General features: G+C 45.4%; 1 protein-coding gene and 1 long non-coding RNA gene across 3 annotated transcripts in view; one reads left to right on the top strand and one right to left on the bottom strand.

The window, feature by feature from the left end:
• Positions 1–19227, top strand: part of LOC310842216 — a 554664-nt gene that overhangs the window by 398450 nt on the left and 136987 nt on the right. The gene's annotated exons all lie outside the window — the stretch shown is intronic.
• Positions 1–19227, bottom strand: part of KIF13B (kinesin family member 13B) — a 175057-nt gene that overhangs the window by 89673 nt on the left and 66157 nt on the right. For both annotated transcript variants that reach the window (XM_083732987.1, XM_083732988.1), the window contains exons 7-10: positions 18670–18757; positions 10696–10830; positions 9148–9260; positions 7580–7691 (exon numbers count right to left, since the gene is read on the bottom strand). In XM_083732987.1, coding sequence (XP_083589113.1) covers positions 7580–7691; positions 9148–9260; positions 10696–10830; positions 18670–18757 — 448 coding nt within the window. The remainder of the gene's footprint in view (positions 1–7579; positions 7692–9147; positions 9261–10695; positions 10831–18669; positions 18758–19227) is intronic.

Genomic DNA, 19227 nt, shown 5'->3' with positions numbered 1-19227 from the left:
GTCCAATGCAGCTGTCTGCTATGGTTTCTCGGGCGCCTGCACCAATCAGAAGCTGCGCCTTGGTTTTCGAACATTTCTGGACTTCCGAAACACATTAAGTTTAGCGCTTTTCTTTTTGCTATTTATTTTGTGTTTTTATTTTTGAGGCTTTTTCGGTTCATTTGTTTTTGTGACTATGTGGAACTCAGCTCAGCTATTGATTGATTGTGTGACTGTGGAAATGGGTAAAAACCCCCCATCCAAACAATGACTATCATCAGTGCAGGTAATAATTATATATATATATTAATTTTTATCTACAATACTGCCTTATTTATTTTATAGTACACTACTTTGATTATTGCTTTCATTTTACGGATCAATGGTCTCGTTAGATAGCAAAATTCATGTTAAATGGGGTTTTTTACGGTTTTGTTTTTAAAAGTTTGGAACGGATTAATCCTTCTTGCATTACTTTCTATGGGAAAGTGCGCCTTGGTTTTGAAATGCTTTGGTTTTGGAACGGACTTCCGGAACGGACTAAGTTCGAGAATCAAGGTACCACTGTACTGATCTTTCTGGTTGACCGCTGGCCTCCAGGATCAGAGCAAGAAAAAGGGCTTTGCTTCTAACTGGAGATGCTGGAAGGGTACGTGAGCAGACTTGAACCCAGAGCCTTCTGCATGTTCCCCACGACCGAGCAATCCTCCCTCTTGCCATGTTGGACTTTTTGGAGCTGGCCGACCTGACTGGAAGCATCCGCGATCAGAAAGAAGAGGAACACCAAGAAGATTGGAAGAAATTTAAAGATTATCTAGGTAAATATTGTAATATGAGATAATTAGAAGTCACTTGAAAGTATCAAACTGGCTTAGGATTTGCAATTCTGGTTCTAAACGCAGCATAAGGAGTCTCTATAGTATGTTGTATTTTAAAATGGGGTTTCAGAGTTTTTAGGGGTTTTTGAATGTCTTATGTAGATTGTTCAGTTTCATTGTTCTGTATGGGACAATGACAATAAAGATATTGTATCGATTAGAATAAGAATGAGTTGTAAAGTATTATGGATTTAGACTAATAAGAAAAGAGAAGAAGATAGTAAATTGAAAGAGTTAATTTTATTAGAAAGATGATTTTGGAGAACTGTTACAAGGTGATACAATGAACATTCAGTTATGGGGGATTGGAGGAAGTCAGATAACGATTAAAGTTAAAATGGGTTTAGAAGTACAGTGGTACCTCGGGTTAAGTACTTAATTCATTCCAGAGGTCCGTTCTTAACCTGAAACTGTGATTAACCTGAAGCACCGCTTTAGCTAATGGGGCCTCCTGCTGCTGCCACGCCGCTGGAGCACGATTTCTGTTCTTATCCTGAAGCAAAGTTCTTAACCTGAAGCACTATTTCTGGGTTAGCGGAGTCTGTAACCTGAAGCGTCTGTAACCTGAAGCGTATGTAACCTGAGGTACCACTGTAATAAGTGTTTATATTTTTCTTGCTTTTTTCTTTTAATATTGTAATGTGGTTTCCTTTGTGTGTTTTATAGGTTATATTTGTCATAAATGTGGAAAATCAATAAAAAAAATGATTTAAAAAAAAATCCTCCCTCTCGCCTGGCGTGCTTTGCAAGGGAGCTGCACACCAGCGATGTTGGGTTGCGGCGGAGAGCGATCACAGCCGAAACAAGGTGCAGGGAAAAGGCTGCCGGATCTGCACACTTTGCCTGCGAAATCTAGGTCATGCGTCGCCAGTGGGCATCATTAACATTGTTTTTATCTCTGCCTCCCCCCTCCCCACCCTCATCATAACCACTCCTAATTGTTTTGCTGAATTTAAGCTTTTCATAACAACCCTCGTTAAATCCAGGGGGGCAGCGGTGAGAACGGCTGGTTCGGATGTTGGAAAAAGCAGGTTCGGACCTGGGGCAAGTGACTTATCGGCCCAATCTAGGCCCAAGGGGATGAAGGCGGAAAAAAAGGAGGTAGATCTGTCTGCTTGGAGGAAGGGATAGAGATGGAGTGGAAAGGCTCATAGCCGCAGCTTTTCTCTACACAAGGCGTGCAGGAAATTTGCAAAATCTGGTGCGGGTCTTTTCCCCTCCCTCTCTCATCACACTGTAATAACTCGTGGACTTCCAGGGAAGCCGAAGATTCAGAACAAATAATAATTTATTATTTATACCCCGCCCATCTGGCCGAGTTTCCCCAGCCACTCTGGGCAGCTCCCAATCGAGTGTTAAAAACAATACAGCATGGAATATTAAAAACCTCCCTGAACAGGGCTGCCTTCAGATGTCTTTTAAAGATAGGATAGCTGCTTATTTCCTTCACTTCTGAAGGGAGGACGTTCCACAGGGCGGGTGCCACTACCGAGAAGGCCCTCTGCCTGGTTCCCTGTAACCTCACTTCTCGCAATGAGGGAACCACCAGAAGGCCCTAGGCACTGGACCTCAGAGTCCAGGCAGAACGATGGGGGTGGAGACGCTCCTTCAGGTATACTGGACCAAGGCCGTTTAGGGCTTTCAAGGTCAGCACCAACACTTTGAATTGTGCTCAGAAATGTACTGGGAGCCAACACAGATCTCTCAGGACCGGTGTTATGTGGTCCCGGCGGCTGCTGCCAGTCACCAGTCTAGCTGCTGCATTCTGGATTAATTGCAGTTTCCGGGTCACCTTCAAAGATAGCCCCACAAAGAAAAGGACTTATTCACGCTGCAAATAGTTGGACTGTGGAACTCCCTGCCACAGGAGACAGTGAAAGCCAACGGACTGGGATGGGTTTGAAAGAGGATTGGACAGATCCACGGAGGAGGAGAGGGCTATCAAAGGCTATTAACCTCCACAGTATCCAGTTTTTTAAAAACCTTCCCACAAGCATCATCCCGGTGGAGTACAGGGTCAGATTTAAGGTGCTGGTTTTGACCTTTAAAACTCTATACGGCCTAGGACCCTTGTACCTATGGGACCGCCTCTCCCAGTATGCCCCACGGAGGACCTTAAGGTCCATAAATAGCAACACCCTAGTGGTCCCGGGCCCTAAGGAAGTTAGATTAGCTTCAACCAGGGCCAAGGCCTTTTCAACACTGGCTCCGGCCTGGTGGAATGCTCTGTCTCACGAGACCAGGGTATAAATAAAAATGATTATTATTATCCACACCACCACCCCAAGGTCAACTTGAAGGAAAATTTTCAAAGGGTCTTCCTCATTTCCCTGAAAACTGTAACAAAAGTAGCTAGTTCTACGAGTTTTCTGTAACCCGAGTGCCACTACTCGGAAGGCCCTGCTCAGTTTAATTGCTGCCTTTTATTGTGTTCTATGCTGCCCTGGAGCCTTCTTGGGAGACATGCAGGAGACTACAAATTGGTTTTCATTTAGCTTTTAACCAATAAACCCTGGAAGCTGTAGCTCTGGAGCAAGCCTGGGAGGGTATTTCGGATCGGGAGAAGAGGGGGAAGGGTAGGCAAAAGGGAGAGTTATGACTCTAAGCACCTCCACCAGAGAAAGTTGCCCAAGATTTCACCTCTAAACAGGGGGTAAAGAATCAAAGCTAATGAAATACTTGAGGCAGGTACAGAGCTGAATAATTGTGCAACGTGACTAAGCCGGCCAGGTATGCGCTGGCACCAAAACGCTGGCAAGAACCAAAAGGAACTGTGGAATCAAGAGGGGTGCGTGTTTTTCTCTCTCCCGCCCTCTGCATAAAACCAGTGCCTGGGTTAAAAAAATAATAATAAAACATTGTATTTATGTGGATTAAATGGATTTATCTGATGGTAGCTCAGTTTAGGGATGTTTTTAATGTTTAATGCTGTATTGTGTTTTTAATACAGTGGTACCTCGGGTTACATACGCTTCAGGTTACAGACTCCGCTAATCCAGAAATAGTGCTTCAGGTTAAGAACTTTGCTTCAGGATGAGAATAGAAATTGTGCTCTGGTGGCGCGGCGGCAGCGGGAGGCCCCATTAGCTAAAGTGGTGCTTCAGATTAAGAACAGTTTCAGGTTAAGTACAGACCTCTGGAATGAATTAAGTACTTAACCCGAGGTACCACTGAACTTGGTTGGAAGCTGCCCAGAGTGGCTGGGGAAACCCAGCCAGATGGGCGGGGTATAAATAAATAATAATAATAATAATACACACAGGCTCAGGCTGGGCAGACCCAACGTGGGGCAAGAAGGGTGCAACTTAATCCTTATAACGGCGGCCGTTTTCTAGTTTAAAAAACCAAGCAAACCACCCTTCACAACCTGTGCTTTCACCCACAGTAGCAAAGCCACAGCTGATTCCCTCCATCTGTCCCCTCAAAAAATCCAGGTTGGTTTTTTTTTAAAAAAAGTATTGGAAAGTGTGATTTTGAGTTGAAAATTAAGTGGGGGAAGGAGATCAGCCTCTCCCCCTTGTGATTCCTGCCTTGGACTAAATCAGGCATGTCCAAAGTCCAGCCTGGTGGCCTAACCCAGCCCTCTGGTTGATTTAATCTGGCCCCCATGTGGCAGTTTATTTCTTGGGCTAAAATCCAAAGAAAAATGCTCTTCAATCCTAAAAAACAGCTCAAGAACTTCAATCTTAAAAAAAGCTCCACAACTTTGGGGGCAAATTCAAAGAAAACCTCAACAACTTCAATCCTAAAAAAAGTCAACAACTTTGGTTGACCCCCACGCATGTTCACTTCATCGAATCTGGCCCTTTTTGAAAAAAGTTGAAAAAATGGTCCTTGGTGTCCCTTTTCATCTCTAGAATTCTGTGATTCGATGATTCCAGGCTCTTTCTCATCTGCTTTGACTTACTGCCAGTCCAGACCGATTGTGGTTTAAGGAAGGGACACACACACACACACACACACACACACACACACACAGGAGGAAAGCAAAGTGAACCCCCTTGCAATTTAAGAGTGGCCAGAGCTCAACAGTCCTTTCTACAACAAGGAATTCTTCAACAAGGGACGCAGGTGGCGCTGTGGGTTAAACCACTGAGCCTTTTGGGCTTGCCGATCAGAAGGTCGGCGGTTCGAATCCCCACGACAGAATGAGCTCCCGTTGCTCGGTCCCAGCTCCTGCCAACCTAGCAGTTCAAAAGCACATCAAAGTGCAAGTAGATAAATAGGTACCGCTCCGGCAGGAAGGAAAACGGCACTTCTGTGCACTGCTCTGGTTTCGCCAGAAGCGGCTTAGTCATGCTGGCCACATGACCCGGAAGCTGTACGCCGCAACCCCAGAGTCGGCCACGACCGGACCTAATGGTCAGGAGTCCCTTTACCTTTACAAAAAGGAAATCCGCCCTGAGTGCTCACTGGAAGGACAGATCCTGAAGCTGAGGCTCCAAGACTTTGGCCACCTCATGAGAAGAGAAGACTCCCTGGAAAAGACCCTGATTCTGGGAAAGATGGAGGGCACAAGGAGAAGGGGACGACAGAGGACGAGATGGTGGGACAGTGTTCTCAAACCAACATGAGTCTGACCAAACTGCGGGAGGCAGTGGAAGACAGGAGTGCCTGGCGTGCTCTGGTCCAGGGGGTCATGAAGAGACAGACACGACTAAACAACTAAACAACCGCAGCAACAACGATCAGGCAGCTTCACTGAGCCCTTGCCAACATTCTGTTGAAACTCCTGCCTAGTGCAGTTATACCTTTGCAACAGCAGCCGTCAAGCCAGACGTCTTTCCTGGAACATGGAGGCACCCTGTATCTGTGGCATTTTGCACGGCCTCATCTAACCCTTCCCCCTTTGACCTGCGGTTGGTACGTGTTTCGCGACTGCCTCCCTCTTGCAGACTGGAAGCAAAGGGCTAATCTCTGAAGTCAGCAGTGATGACACGATGCAAATTTGGGTTACAAAGGGTTAAGAACTCATTATGAAAATAAAATGGTATGTGTGTGGGTGGGTGGGTACGGAGATCCTACTATTTATTTCTTTTGTGAACTTCTTCCTATGAAGCATTGGTGTGGTGTAGGGGTTAGAGTGTTGGACAAGGACCTGGGAGACCAGGGATGAAATCCTCACTCACCCAGTACGTTTCCAAGCACAATTCAAAGTGTTGGTGCTGACCTTGAAAGCACCTAAACGGCCTCAGCTCAGTATCCCTGAAGGAGCGTCTCCACTCCCATCGTTCTGCCCGGACACTGAGGTCCAGCGCTGAGGGCCTTCTGGCGGTTCCCTCACTGCGAGGAGTGAGGTTGCAGGGAACCAGACAGAGAGCCTTCTCGGTGGTGGTGCCCGCCCTGTGGAACGCCCTTCCATCAGATGTCAAAGAGAAAAACAACTACCAGACTTTTAGAAGACATCTGAAGGCAGCCCTGTTTAGGGAAGCTTTAATGTTTAGTAGGTTATTGTATTCTAGTGTTATGCTGGAAGCCGCCCAGAGTGGCTGGGGAAACCCACCTTTGGAGCATATTTCACAATGCAATTTTTTTAAATTAAAAAAAAACACAATAAAAAAAACAAAAGCAAGAGAACGTATAAAGCTCTGCCTCTGGGGAAAAGTGAACCAACAGCTCACAGAACCAGAGAGGCTGCTGCTTCCTGATGAAGTTTGTGACTTGCAAGTTTTTGTTCTTGTTGTTATTATTTTTAATGTCTTTATATCCCACCAAGTCAGGATGCAAGGCAGCTTACAGCATTTAAAAACACCATTATAAAACACAAAGCAAAAAATAAATAAAAGCAAACAGGATGGAATAATTGAAATACATTAGGAAACACATTGAGAACCAGCAGCTAAAGTACAGTTTGCCCTGACAGCAGACCAGTGATCAGCATCACCTGCATCTTAATTTCCTGAACAGGAAGGTCTTAGCCTACCAGCAGAAGGATAACAAGGAGGGAGCCAGTCTGGCCTCTCTTGGGAGGGAATTCCACAGTAAGGGGGCAGCCACAAAAAAGGCTCTGTCTTGTGTCACTACCAGGTTTGGTTCAGATGTCGATTGGACCTAGAGAAGCTGCTCATCTGATATAATCGCATGAGTACTGTTCCAGACTATTTTTCATTCTCATGTACATTATATCAATTCAAAAAAAAAAAGATTCAAGGACTTTCAGGGACTTCAGTCTTATAGTTTTGATGTTTTGCATTATTTCATAAAGTTTTCTATACTGTAATTGTTTTTGGCCATCGTGTTGCTTTCGATATTGCTGACACCTGAGGACCCTGGCGGATTCGTACAGGGAGATGCATCCCTCCTTTTTTTCAACAGGCTTTTCCATTTTTTTTAAAAAAAGACCCTAAAACAGCCACGTCTTCTGCCCTGACAAGCAGAAGCACTAAGATGGAGGATGGGAGGAATGGGAACTGAATGATAAGAAACATACCAATGTAAAAAGAGCTTGTCAGATCGGGCTGGGGCCAATCAGAGGCCTTTGGGAAGCCAGCAGACAGGATCTGAGCACAATTTCACTCTCCTCTCCTGTGGTTTCCAGCAGTTGGGGTTCAGAGACATTGCTGCAGAGCTAGTAGCCATTGATCGCCCTCTCCTCCCTCCATGATTTTGTCTCATCCTCTTTTAAAGTCCTCCAAGCTGGTCACCATTGTTGTCTCCTGTGATTTAAGGCTGAGACTTCTCACGCTCTCTCACCTGAAACGCCAAATGACCGTTCGACTTACTTTGAGGAGCCAGGTGAGCACCGAGTCGCGGTACGGGACAAACTTGTTCTTATTTTTCCCGGCGGCCTGATCCGCGAGGGCAGAAATGACCAACCCGAGAGTCGTGAGGGACCTGCATGGGGGAGAAAACATTTTGAAATCACATGTAGCATCATCTGGAGGACAACTTCCAAACCTTAGCAGCATCTGACCTAGTCAAACAAACGGCAACATATGAGCTTCACATAACTGGAATCTTGCTTTTAGCAACAAACCTCTCCCATGCAGCACTAGTAAAGGTAAAGGGACCCCTAACCATTAGGTCCAGTCGTGGCTGACTCTGGGGTTGTGGCGCTCATCTCATTTTATTGGCCGAGGGAGCCAGCGTACAGCTTCTGGGTCATGTGGCCAGCATGACTAAGCCGCTTCTGGCAAACCAGAGCAGCGCACGGAAACGCCATTTACCTTCCCACCGGAGCGGTACCTATTTATCTACTTGCACTTTGACATGCTTTCAAACTGCTAGGTTGGCAGGAGCAGGGACCGAGCAACGGGAGCTCACCCCGTAATGGGGATTCGAACCACCGACCTTCTGATCGGTAAGTCCTAGGCTTTGTGGTTTAACCCACAGCGCCACCTGCGTCCATTATGATGGGATTAAAAATAACTAAAACAGACATAATACAGTGGTAACTTGGTTTATGAACTTAATCCGTTCCGCAAGTCCGTTCTTAAACCAAAGCGTTCTTAAACGAAGGCGTGCTTTCCCATAGCAGCGGGGGATTCAATTTATAAATGGAACACACTCAACAGGAAGCAAAACATGTTCTGCTTCCAAGGCAAAGTTCACAAACCAAAACACCTACTTCTGGGTTTGCAGCGTTCTTAATCCAAGTTGTTCATAAACCAAGCTGTTCTTAAACCAAGGTACCACTGTATTTGCCAAGGACAATATGGAGCAATACAGTTAAAATAAAACAAAAAACACAGGAAGAAGAAAAGAGAACTTCACTTGCGCACCCTAAATTATTAAATGTGAACTCTAAATTATTAAATTAAATTATTAAAATATTGTAGCTGTGACAAGATTGGATTGCAATTGGATTAAATAATATTTTGGAAGTGTTATGAAAGGGAACTATTAAACCTAGGAATCTAGCATGAAGAGGGCCACCTAAATTGTGTAATTGGCTATATGAATGATTGGTATTTGAACTAGTATTGTAATTCGGTATGGCTATATTAAGGCTTATATTGGACTTTTGTAATTGAGAACTAATAAAAACTATGTTTTTTAAAAAAGGAAAAGTTAAGGATTTCTTCACACAATTCATCTCTCCACCACACACACCTGCCATCCACAAAAGCAGAATAAATTCAGCCCAGAGACCCGTTCTAACTACCCTAATCCAGGTATGGATTAAGATGGGCATTTCTGCTCCTGTGAGATCAAGCGCACTGATCCTGCTACGTCCTTTCGTCTCTTCCTGCTATTCTCGTGGATTAATGGAATGCGCTGGGTCACGCAAACCCCTTCCCATTATTCATCCCTTTAAAGTATTCAGCGCCCAATGAACCCAAAATTTTACTTGTTGATGTTGCTTCCTTCCTTCAGCCGGTCACCCGCTGCCCCGGTCTTGGTGGCTCTTTCGCTGCCCGCCAGGTCAACCAGGCTCAGTTTGCCCACCTTCTCGCCAGACGTCTGTGGAACAAAGAGCGGGGAGTTAGCCCGGAAATGCAGCTCCTGAACTCGGGCCCAAGCGACACGGTTCAGGGCGCCTCCGCTTTAGGTGGAAGAAGACAAGGGAGGATGCTTTGGGAATTGGTTGTAGGTGAAGAAAACTGCGGCACCAAAGGGATAGTGAGTGCATTTATTTATTTGACATTATGCAAACTGCTCAATTGCAGGAGCAGCGGCCATATTTTTCTGTGGATGACACGCCCCCGTGTATTACACGACCCCTACTTTTGGGGACTCAAATTTATGAAAAAGGGGGGAAAGGGGAAAGATGACCCCTGTTTTTCAACATTATTTTAGAGTAAAAAAAAGTAGTCTTATACACGGAAAAGTACGGTGGGTCAGGGGCTTCCAAAGGGAGTGGTGGGATTATCGGGGGAGGGGGTGGTAAGAGGCAAGGCTGGAGGGAATCAAGTTTGTATGTTTTGTTTAATTAGATAAATGGAATCATTTTAATTCAGTTTTGAATAAATATGCAATTAATTGCCACTGCTTTGAATTGTAATGTGTGTATGTGTCAGAGTTGCCTCCAGGTCCCAGCTCACAGAGGACCAACGCTAGTCAGTAATAACGTATAAAAGTCTTTATTGAAGATTAGTTTCAATTTCCAAACCGCAGCGTGCAACTCTACGTCTTAGAGCTTAGATCGGCGAAGCTCCATCTGAGTCTCCGCCTCTTAGACACCAGTTTAAGACTCTAGCCTTACTCCACCTCTTCCGTTGTTCTTTCCTCCTCTGGGTCCTTCTGCCCCCTGGGGTTTCCTCCTTTCTGGACTCTTCTGACGCTGACCCCCCTGAGTCTTGCCCCTCCTTCCGGCGGGCTTTAGGACCTGGCTCCCTATCCGGGCTCCCTGCTGTGCCGCTCGCCTGTACATTTGAACTTGGCGCGCGCGCCCAGCCGGTAACTTTCCTCTTGACCGTTTTCCCGCTCTCCGATGGAGGCGTGGCCAATCCTGACTCATCTCCTCTCGCTGGTGGTGAAAACACTGGTCCCGATGCCTGGGACTCCTCCCCCCCCCCACTGCGCTCTGGTGGGGAAGCTGGTCCTGATTTCCAACTGCTGCTCTGGGAGTCCCCGCTGGCCCCTTCCTTCTGGGGTTTCCCCCTTGGCACCCCCCTTCCCCTGGCCATCGGCGCTCCCTTCTGTGAATCTTCCGATTCGCTGGAGAGGCTCATGGAATCCCTCTGATCACTGTCACCGCCTACGCTCCCTTCGGATTCCTCCCCCTCACTCTCCATTTCCTCCCTCTCCTGTGCCTCTGCTCCTGAGCCCCTGACAGTATGTATACACACACACACACACACGTACTTCCATTTGCCCCAGAAACTGTAAAGACCCCTACAGTATGTGGGGCGCCACTCCTCAGAAAAGACCAGAAGTGCAGCATTTGAGAACTCACCCCGGACTTTGCGTCATACAATGTGTGCGTGAGGATAATCTTGAAGACGGCGTGAGATCGGCTGCTCTCTTCGTTCATGTTGGTGGCGGCGACCGTCCGAGATTTATTGCCTTCGGACATCAGAGACTCTATGTCCTGAACAAAAGACAGGATTGAAAAGCAATCGCAGTGAGGATCTGCAGGAAGGCAGGTGCGGTGCGAACACATCAGGGAGAACTTCCAAAGTTTGAGCGTGGCTTCACACTTCACACAGCGGTAGCTGCCCAATCCTCACTGCAAACCAGTGCTTGGGATCTCTGCATTAAACCACCGGGTTTCTGTGGGTGGGTCAGGACCAAGCGGGCAGTTTGTGGCCCAACTTAAAGCGGGTAGCAGCACCGGTGGCACGACTGCCGTTTTCATTACAGAAATAAAAACCATTTAGATTTATGTCCATTCCTATCCCAAAGGGTTCGCGGAGAGTTAGAAGGTATCCTGAAGACTGTCTAAGCCAGCGGTTCTCAACCTGTGGGTCCCCAGATGTTGTTGACTACAACTCCCATCATCCCAAGCTAGCAAGGCCAGAGCTCAGGGATGATGGGAGTAGTAGTCCAACAACATCTGGGGACCCACAGGTTGAGAACTGCCGGTCTAAGCCAACTCTCCCGCAGTACAGGAATATGTAGCTATCCCATAAAGGGATCGAACCCGCAACTTTGGCATTATCAGCGAGATGCTCTAACACAGGGGTAGGCAACCTAAGGCCCGTGGGCTAAATGCAGCCCAATCACCTTCTAAATCTGGCCTGTGGACGGTCCGGGAATCAGTGTGTTTTTACATGAGTAGAATGTGTCCTTTTATTTAAAATGCATCTCTGGGTTATTTGTGGGGAATAGGAATTCTTTCTTTATTTCTTTCTTTTCAAAATATAGTCCGGCCCACCACATGGTCTGAGGGACGGTGGACCGGCCCATGGCTGAAAAAGGTTGCTGACCCCTGCTCTAATACACGGGAAAATACGGTAATTTCAGCAATCTTGATTCCATTTCCCTAAAGTGAATCACAGTGAAAATATATTGCACACATGTTGGGGGGTGCAAGTTGAGGTGAACCCCCCTGTATTTACTTGAACTCAAATACTACCCCTCAACATACTCTGAGTACCACGGGTGGGAAGGGGCTTATTGACGCAAACATTTGCTGATTAAGGCTTAGCCAAATTTGCATTTTCATCTCTCCACCCACTGTTTCTGGTGTTATACATCTTCAGACGTTGCAATCTGTGTCTGTGATGCACATTTTTGCCAATTCTGCATTTTATGCACTGATTTTCCTGACCACTGCTTAGATAGAGTCACGTGAAGCGATACAGAAACAATGCCAAACTGCTAATTAATTAATTTATACGTCACTTGATGCCGAAATAGGCTTTTGAGCCGCTCACGAGCACAAGAGCCAGTTATCCAAGCATGAAAATGTTGCGTAACGTTACAAAAATAAACCTGAAAATGGAAGCAGAAGATGAGGTAGCTCTCAGGTGATCGTGGAGAAGGCTGTCCTCAGCTCCTCTTTCCCTTGCTCTCACAGATACAGGGCTGTTCCTTTTTAAAATCCATTTATTTAATATTCATTTTAATTATTTATTCCCCACTTTTTTTAAAAAAGGAAGCATTCTTGAGGCAGCTTACACAGCACGCTGGCACTTCGTGGAAAGAGCTCTTTCCTCAATATGTGCAGGAAAAAGAAAGCTAGGCTTATTACAGAATCCTAGGATCGGGGAGCTGGAAGGGACCCCAAGTTTAATCTAATCCAGCCCCTGCAATGCCTGCATCCTGGGAGATGGCCTACCGCAGAGGAGGCGAAAGGAATGGGGCTCTGTTTGCACCAGATATTCAAAGCACACTTGTTGTTTAGTCGTTTAGTCGTGTCTGACTCTTCGTGACCCCATGGACCAGAGCACACCAGGCACTCCTGTCTTCCACTGCCTCCCGCAGTTTGGTCAAACTCATGCTGGTAGCTTCGAGAACACTGTCCAACCATCTTGTCCTCTGTCACCGCCTTCTCCTTGTGCCCTCCATCTTTCCCAACATCAGGGTCTTTTCCAGGGAGTCTTCTCTTCTCATGAGGTGGCCAAAGTTTTGGAGCCTCAGCTTCAGGATCTGTCCTTCCAGTGAGCACTCAGGGCTGATTTCCTTCAGAATGGAGAGGTTTGATCTTCTTGCAGTCCGTGGGACTCTCAAGTGTCTCCTCCAGCACCAGAATTCAAAAGAATCCATTCTTCGGCAATCAGCCTTCTTTATGGTCCAGCTCTCACTTCCATACATCACTACTGGGAAAACCAGAGCTTTTACTATATGGACCTTTGTCGGCAAGGTGATGTCTCTACTTTTCAAAGCACACAGCTTCCCCCCAAAGAATCCTGGGAACTGTAGTTTGAGGGTGCTGGGAACTGTAGCGCTGTGAAGGGTAAATGATGTCTGCAGTCTGGGACTGGAATACCCCTGGTTCAAAATCTGACTATGCTTAAAACAACAATTGGCCAGAAACATTCCTTTTAGGAATTATAACAAATGACACCCCAAAAGAGAATCTTTTTATATGCAACAGCTGCCTCAAGGTTATTGATTGCAAAAAATTGGAAATCAGAAGAATTGAGAGATTGGCAAAATACTTTTTTTGAAGTGATTGAATTAGCAAAAACGACAGCAACAATTAGAACGCAATCTAATCAAAATCTCAAACAGGAATGGAAATGTGTAGAAGAATACATGACCAAAAGATGCTCCAACATGAATTTATTGATATGTATAGACTGATTTCACAAAGTTAAATTAAGCTAAACTAAGCTAAGCTAAGCTAAGCAGATATATAAGATTGAATGTTTAATTATTAAGATACAAAATTACAATCTCAATAATAAAGTTGCAAAATAATAACAAGGAAGTCATAGGTCAAGAAATAAGAAATGGATAAATGTTGGTACATAATGAAATGTGAAAATGTGAATTTGCGAATATAATGCATATGTATCAATATGTAAAGATTTCATATATGTATTGCAACATTAATAATAAATAAATTAAGTGAAAAACAAAACAAAACAAAACAAAAACAAAATCCGGCTATGGTCGTTCCTGAGCCTTCATGTTGCCCATCTGCGATAACATCAAAATATAACTCTCTTTCACGACTGCTGTAAGAATTAGCAAAACAACGTACATTTTGTGCCATCCATGGACTCTTGCGGAGAGATGCCGTTTCAAGGGAGCCCTACAGAACTCATCTTGCTCCAATTGCCCTTGACCATCTCTGGGCACATTCCGTCCCTTATTTTGACAAGTCGGCTGGGTAACAAAACATTAATTCTGAGCAAAGGAAAACATTCTGGCCGCACAGAGCAATCCGGCCTCGAAATTAAACAAGCTTCGAGCTCGGAAGATAAACCCTCCAAATTAACCCATCGCGAGAGCTGCTGCGTTGATTCCGTTCTGAGAAACAGTTTCTATCCAAATGCGATTTTGGTTTTAAAGGCAGTGTAAGGTAGTCTCTATGGGAGTATATTGTATTTAATTATGGGGTATCAGAGTTTTTAGGGGGTTAACCAGGCTGGGAAAGCTGGCTTGTATTGTTTTTAACACTCGATTGGAAGCCGCCCAGAGTGGCTGGGGAAACTTGGCCAGATGGGCAAGGTATATACAGTAAAAAAATTTTTATTATTATTATTATTATTATGGACGCGGGTGGCGCTGTGGGTCAAACCACAGAGCCTAGGACTTGCCGATCATAAGGTCAGCGGTTCGAAGCCCCACGACAGGGTGAGCTCCTGTTGCTCGGTCCCTGCTCCTGCCCACCTAGCAGTTCAAAAGCACGTCAAACTGCAAGTAGATAAATAGGTACCGCTCCGGCGGGAAGGTAAATGGCGTTTCAGTGCGCTGCCCTGGTTCACCGGAAGCGGCTTAATCATGCTGGCCACATGACCCGGAAGCTGTGCACCGGCTCCCTCGGCCAATAAACCGAGATGAGCACCGCAACCCCAGAGTCGGTCACGACTGGACCTAATGGTCAGGGGTCCCTTTACCTTTTGAGGTAGTCTCTATGGGAGTATACTGTATTTAATTATGAGATATCAGTGTTTTTAGGAGGTTAAGTAAGCTGGGATAGCTGGCTTGTTGGTTTTTCGAATGTCTGATGTAGATTTTTTCAGTTTCGTTGTTCTGTATGGGACAATGACAATAAAGATTATCGTATCGTATCGTTCTGCTCAGGGCTTCATTTCCAACTATGCAAGGCATACCCCTTTCCTCCAGAGTAAGCCTGGAGTCCTGGCTCTGCAATCTGAAAGTCCCCCACTTCTCAGTGGTGAAGGAAAGGCACTGTGCATCTGTCCGACGTAAGAACAGGAGAAGAGCGTGCTGGATCAGCCCAATGGCATCCTGCTTTCACAGCAGTTGCCCGGATGCAAGCAGGATCTGAACCCAAGAGCCCTCTCACCCCTGGGGTTTCCAGAGACTGTTACCTGGAAGCTATGCTGTCTCCAGCTGTGGAAGCAGAGTGCAAAGAATGTGGCCGGTACCCATCCATAGCCCTTTCCCTCCAAGCCTGATGAGAACGGTCGAAGGAGCTGGGTATGTTCAGCCTGGGACAGAGGAGACTGAGAGGAACTATGATGTTTAGTCGTTTAGTCGTGTCTGACTCTTCGTGACCCCCTGGACCAGAGCACGCCAGGCACTCCTGTCTTCCACTGCCTCCCGCAGTTTGGTCAAACTCATGTTACTAGCTTCGAGAACACTGTCCATCCATCTCATCCTCCACCGTCCCCTTCTCCTTGGGCCCTCCATCTTTCCCAACATCAGGGTCTTTTCCAGGGAGTCTTCTCTTCTCATGAGGTGGCCAAAGTTTTGGAGCCTCAGCTTCAGGATCTGTCCTTCCAGTGAGCACTCAGGGCTGATTTCCTTCAGAATGGAGAGGTTTGATCTTCTTGCAGTCCGTGGGACTCTCAAGTGTCTCCTCCAGCACCAGAATTCAAAAGCATCCATTCTTCGGCAATCAGTCTTCTTTATGGTCCAGCTCTCACTTCCATACCTCACTACTGGGAAAACCATAGCTTTAACTATATGGACCTTTGTTGGCAAGGTGATGTCTCTGCTTTTTAAGATGCTGTCTAGGTTTGTCATTGCTTTTCTCCCAAGAAGCAGGCGTCTTTTAATTTTGTGGCTGCTGTCACCATCTGCAGTGATCATGGAGCCCAAAAAAGTGAAATCTCTCACTGCCTCCGTTTCTTCCCTTTCTATTTGCCAGGAAGTGATGGGCCCAGTGGCCATGGTCTTAGTTTTTTTGATGTTGAGCTTCAGACCATATTTTGCGCTCTCCTCTTTCACCCTCATTAAAAGGTTCTTTAATTCCTCCTCACTTTCTGCCGTCTATGATAGCCATCTTCAAATATCTCAAGAGCTGTCATGTAGAAGGTGGAGTAAGCTTGTTTTCTCTTGCTCTGGAGGCTAGTACACAAACCAATGGATTCAAGTTACAAGTTCAAGTCCTACCCTCCAGAGCAAGGAAAATAAGCTTGCTCCATCTTCCATGGGACAGCCCTTGAGATATTTGAAGACGGCTCTCATACCTCCTCTTTTCCAGGCTAAACATACCTAGCTCCTTCGACCGTTCCTCATCAGGCTTGGCTTCCAGACCCTTGATCATCTTGGTTGCCCTCCTCTGCACAACTTCCAGCTTGTCAACATCCTTCTTAAATTGTGGCGCCCAGAACTGGGCACGGTATTTGCCCAAGAAAGATGTTAAATTATTTTTGTATGCCACAACTGTTGCTCGTATTTTGTTAACTAAAAAGTGGAAAACCCAAGAATTACCAACAACAGAAGAATGGCAGATGAAGATGATGGATTTTTCGGAGCTAGCCGACCTAACCGGTAGAGTCCGCGATCAGAAGGAGGAGGAGTATCAGGAAGAGTGGAAAAAATTTAATGATTATCTAGTTAAATTTGTTAAGTTAAATTAACTGAAAATAGCTTGCAGATACTTAATTGGCTTATGATTTTATTTATGTTAAGTGATGAATTAATATGTTTAATTCCATAAGGTGAAGATTTAAGGATGTTAATGTTTAAGTTAAATTTCATAAGAATTGGGATTTGGAAAACCATTAAAAGGACATGCAATGAAATTCAACCAAGGGGAAGTGAGGAAGTCACTTAACAAATATATTAAGTGTAATTTTCAATAAGGCTATGATTTATGTTTGTTTGTCTTGTGTGTTTGTTTGTTTGTTTGTTTATAATATTGTGAAAACTAATAATATTTTTGAAAGAAAACAAAAACAAAACTGGACACGGTATTGCAGGTGAATGAAGATCGGCGTCAGGAACAAGGAGGGAATTCAAATTTACATCGGGAACAAGGGTGGGAGGAGAACGGCAGTGCCTCTGAGACCTTAACGGGCCACCGTAGAGGCGATGTTTGGGGCGGGGAGCAGATCCGGCCCCCAAAGAGAACGTCACAGCCATCGTTGCCACTGCAGAAGCAAGTGATGCAGTTCATGGGGACTGTATCTGGTCCTCCTGTGTATCCTGCCGCCTGAGGCAGTCGCCTCATCTTGCCTTATGGGTGGGCCGGCACCAGGCAGGCAGATTCAACATAAGGCTGCTTCCTGTGTTTGTGGCTTTGTCTCCTTTTTGTTCTCCACGTGTGGCTGCTGCAAACACAGCCAAGAGGCCCCAGTCACCTTCCTTGCATGCTAAACTTTCTTTAAGTGCTTCAGGCTATCGCTAACATTTCTGCAAACAGTGTGCTCGCTCCTTAAACCGGTTTTACAAGATTTTTTTATTTACTTTTTTGAAGACTGGGGGAATGAAGGCGTTCGAGACCTCTGTGTATGCCTGCGAGAGCATATCATATCCTTAATCCTGGCAGGGCTTGTATACCCAGAGGTGGGCGATACGGAACACCAACATATGGTTAAGGAATAGACTTGCAAATATTCTAGTTTTCCTGAAGCGCAGCCAGGCTGGTGCTGAGGGGAGGTATCCCAATCACGGAGGCAGGATAGGTATTTAATCTGTTTTAATTTGTGGCTGATTCATTAAAACTAGATGTCGAAGAGAAAAAGAACTACCAGACTTTTAGAAGACATCTGAAGGCAGCCCTGTTTAGGGAAGCTTTTAATGTTTAATAGACTATTGCATTTTAATATTCTGTTAGAAGCTGCCCAGAGCAGCTGGGGAAACCCAGCCAGATTGGCGGGGTATAAATAAATTAAATAATAATAATAATAATAACAACAACAACAACTTGGAAAATTGGTAAAAATGATTCTGCAAAAAAAACAAAGCACCACCTAAGTAATAATAATAATAATAATAATTTATTATTTATACCCCAGCTGCTCTGGACAGCTTAACAGAATATTAAAATTAATAATAATAATAATAATAATAATAATAATAATAATAATAATAATAATTTATTTATACCCCGCCCATCTGGTTGAGTTTCCCCAGCCACTCTGGGTGGCTTCCAATCAAGTGTTAAAAACAATACAGCAATAAATATTAAAAGCTTCCCTAAACAGGGCTGCCTTCAGATGTCCTTTAAAAAGAAGATAGCTGCTTATTTCCTTTACATCTGAAGAGAGGGCGTTCCTCAAGGTGGGCGCCACTACCAAGAAGGCCCTCTGTCTGCTTTCCTGTAACCTCACTTCTCGCAATGAGGGAACCGCTAGAAGGCCCTCGGTGCTGGATCTCAGTGTCCAGGCTGAATGACAGGGGTGGAGATGCTCCTTCAGGTATACTGGGCCGAGGCCGTTTAGGGCTTTAAAGGTCAGCACCAACACTTTGAATTGTGCTTGGAAATGTACTGGGAGCCAGTGTAGGTCTTTCAAGAATGCCTTTCAAACCGTCGCATCTGAACTGCGCCATTGTTATTTTCTTATGTACTGTAAGCAGCTTTGGCTGTTATTGCCACCAAACAATTAGATTTCTTTACCTTGTAACAGGCAACAGCCAGTTTAGAAAGCCCATCCACGTAAGGTCCGTAAACGCTGTGCTCTCTGACTTTCAACGACTGTCGACTCCTGTTTCCAAAGGAAGCACAGAGAATAAGGCATTACTCTCCTTGCAAATGTTGGGCCCACGACCCAGGCAGCCGATGCTACGTGCTACCGATTTCCAACGGGAGAGTTGAGTCATGTGCTTAAACCCTTCCTCCTGAAACCAAAGGATGCTCAGCTTAGATCAGGCCCAGTGTGCTCCAAGTCACGGCACATTTTGCCAACCGATTCCCGCAATTGGTGGAGGGTAGGAATGCAATCACAAAAACTTTCTTGAAAAAAAGATAGAAGAGATAAGAGCTGCACGCTTCCTTTCCACGCTAACAGGGAAGTACAGAAAAATTACTTCTTTAGGTTTGAAAGGCATTCAAGTTAACGCAAGGCGACAATTGTCATGGGAAGGCTGGGAAGAGGGAAGGTTAAGAGATATTTGCCAAGGACGTATGTCTGGGGCTATTTAGACTTCCCTCTCCTTTCATGACTTAGCCTTGACC

Source organism: Podarcis gaigeae (genome assembly GCF_964106915.1).
Source record: "Podarcis gaigeae genome assembly, chromosome: 3".
Classification (NCBI taxonomy): Eukaryota; Metazoa; Chordata; class Lepidosauria; order Squamata; family Lacertidae; genus Podarcis; species Podarcis gaigeae.
Note: the sequence above shows the minus strand (reverse complement) of the source record. Positions and strands in the feature narration are given on the sequence as shown.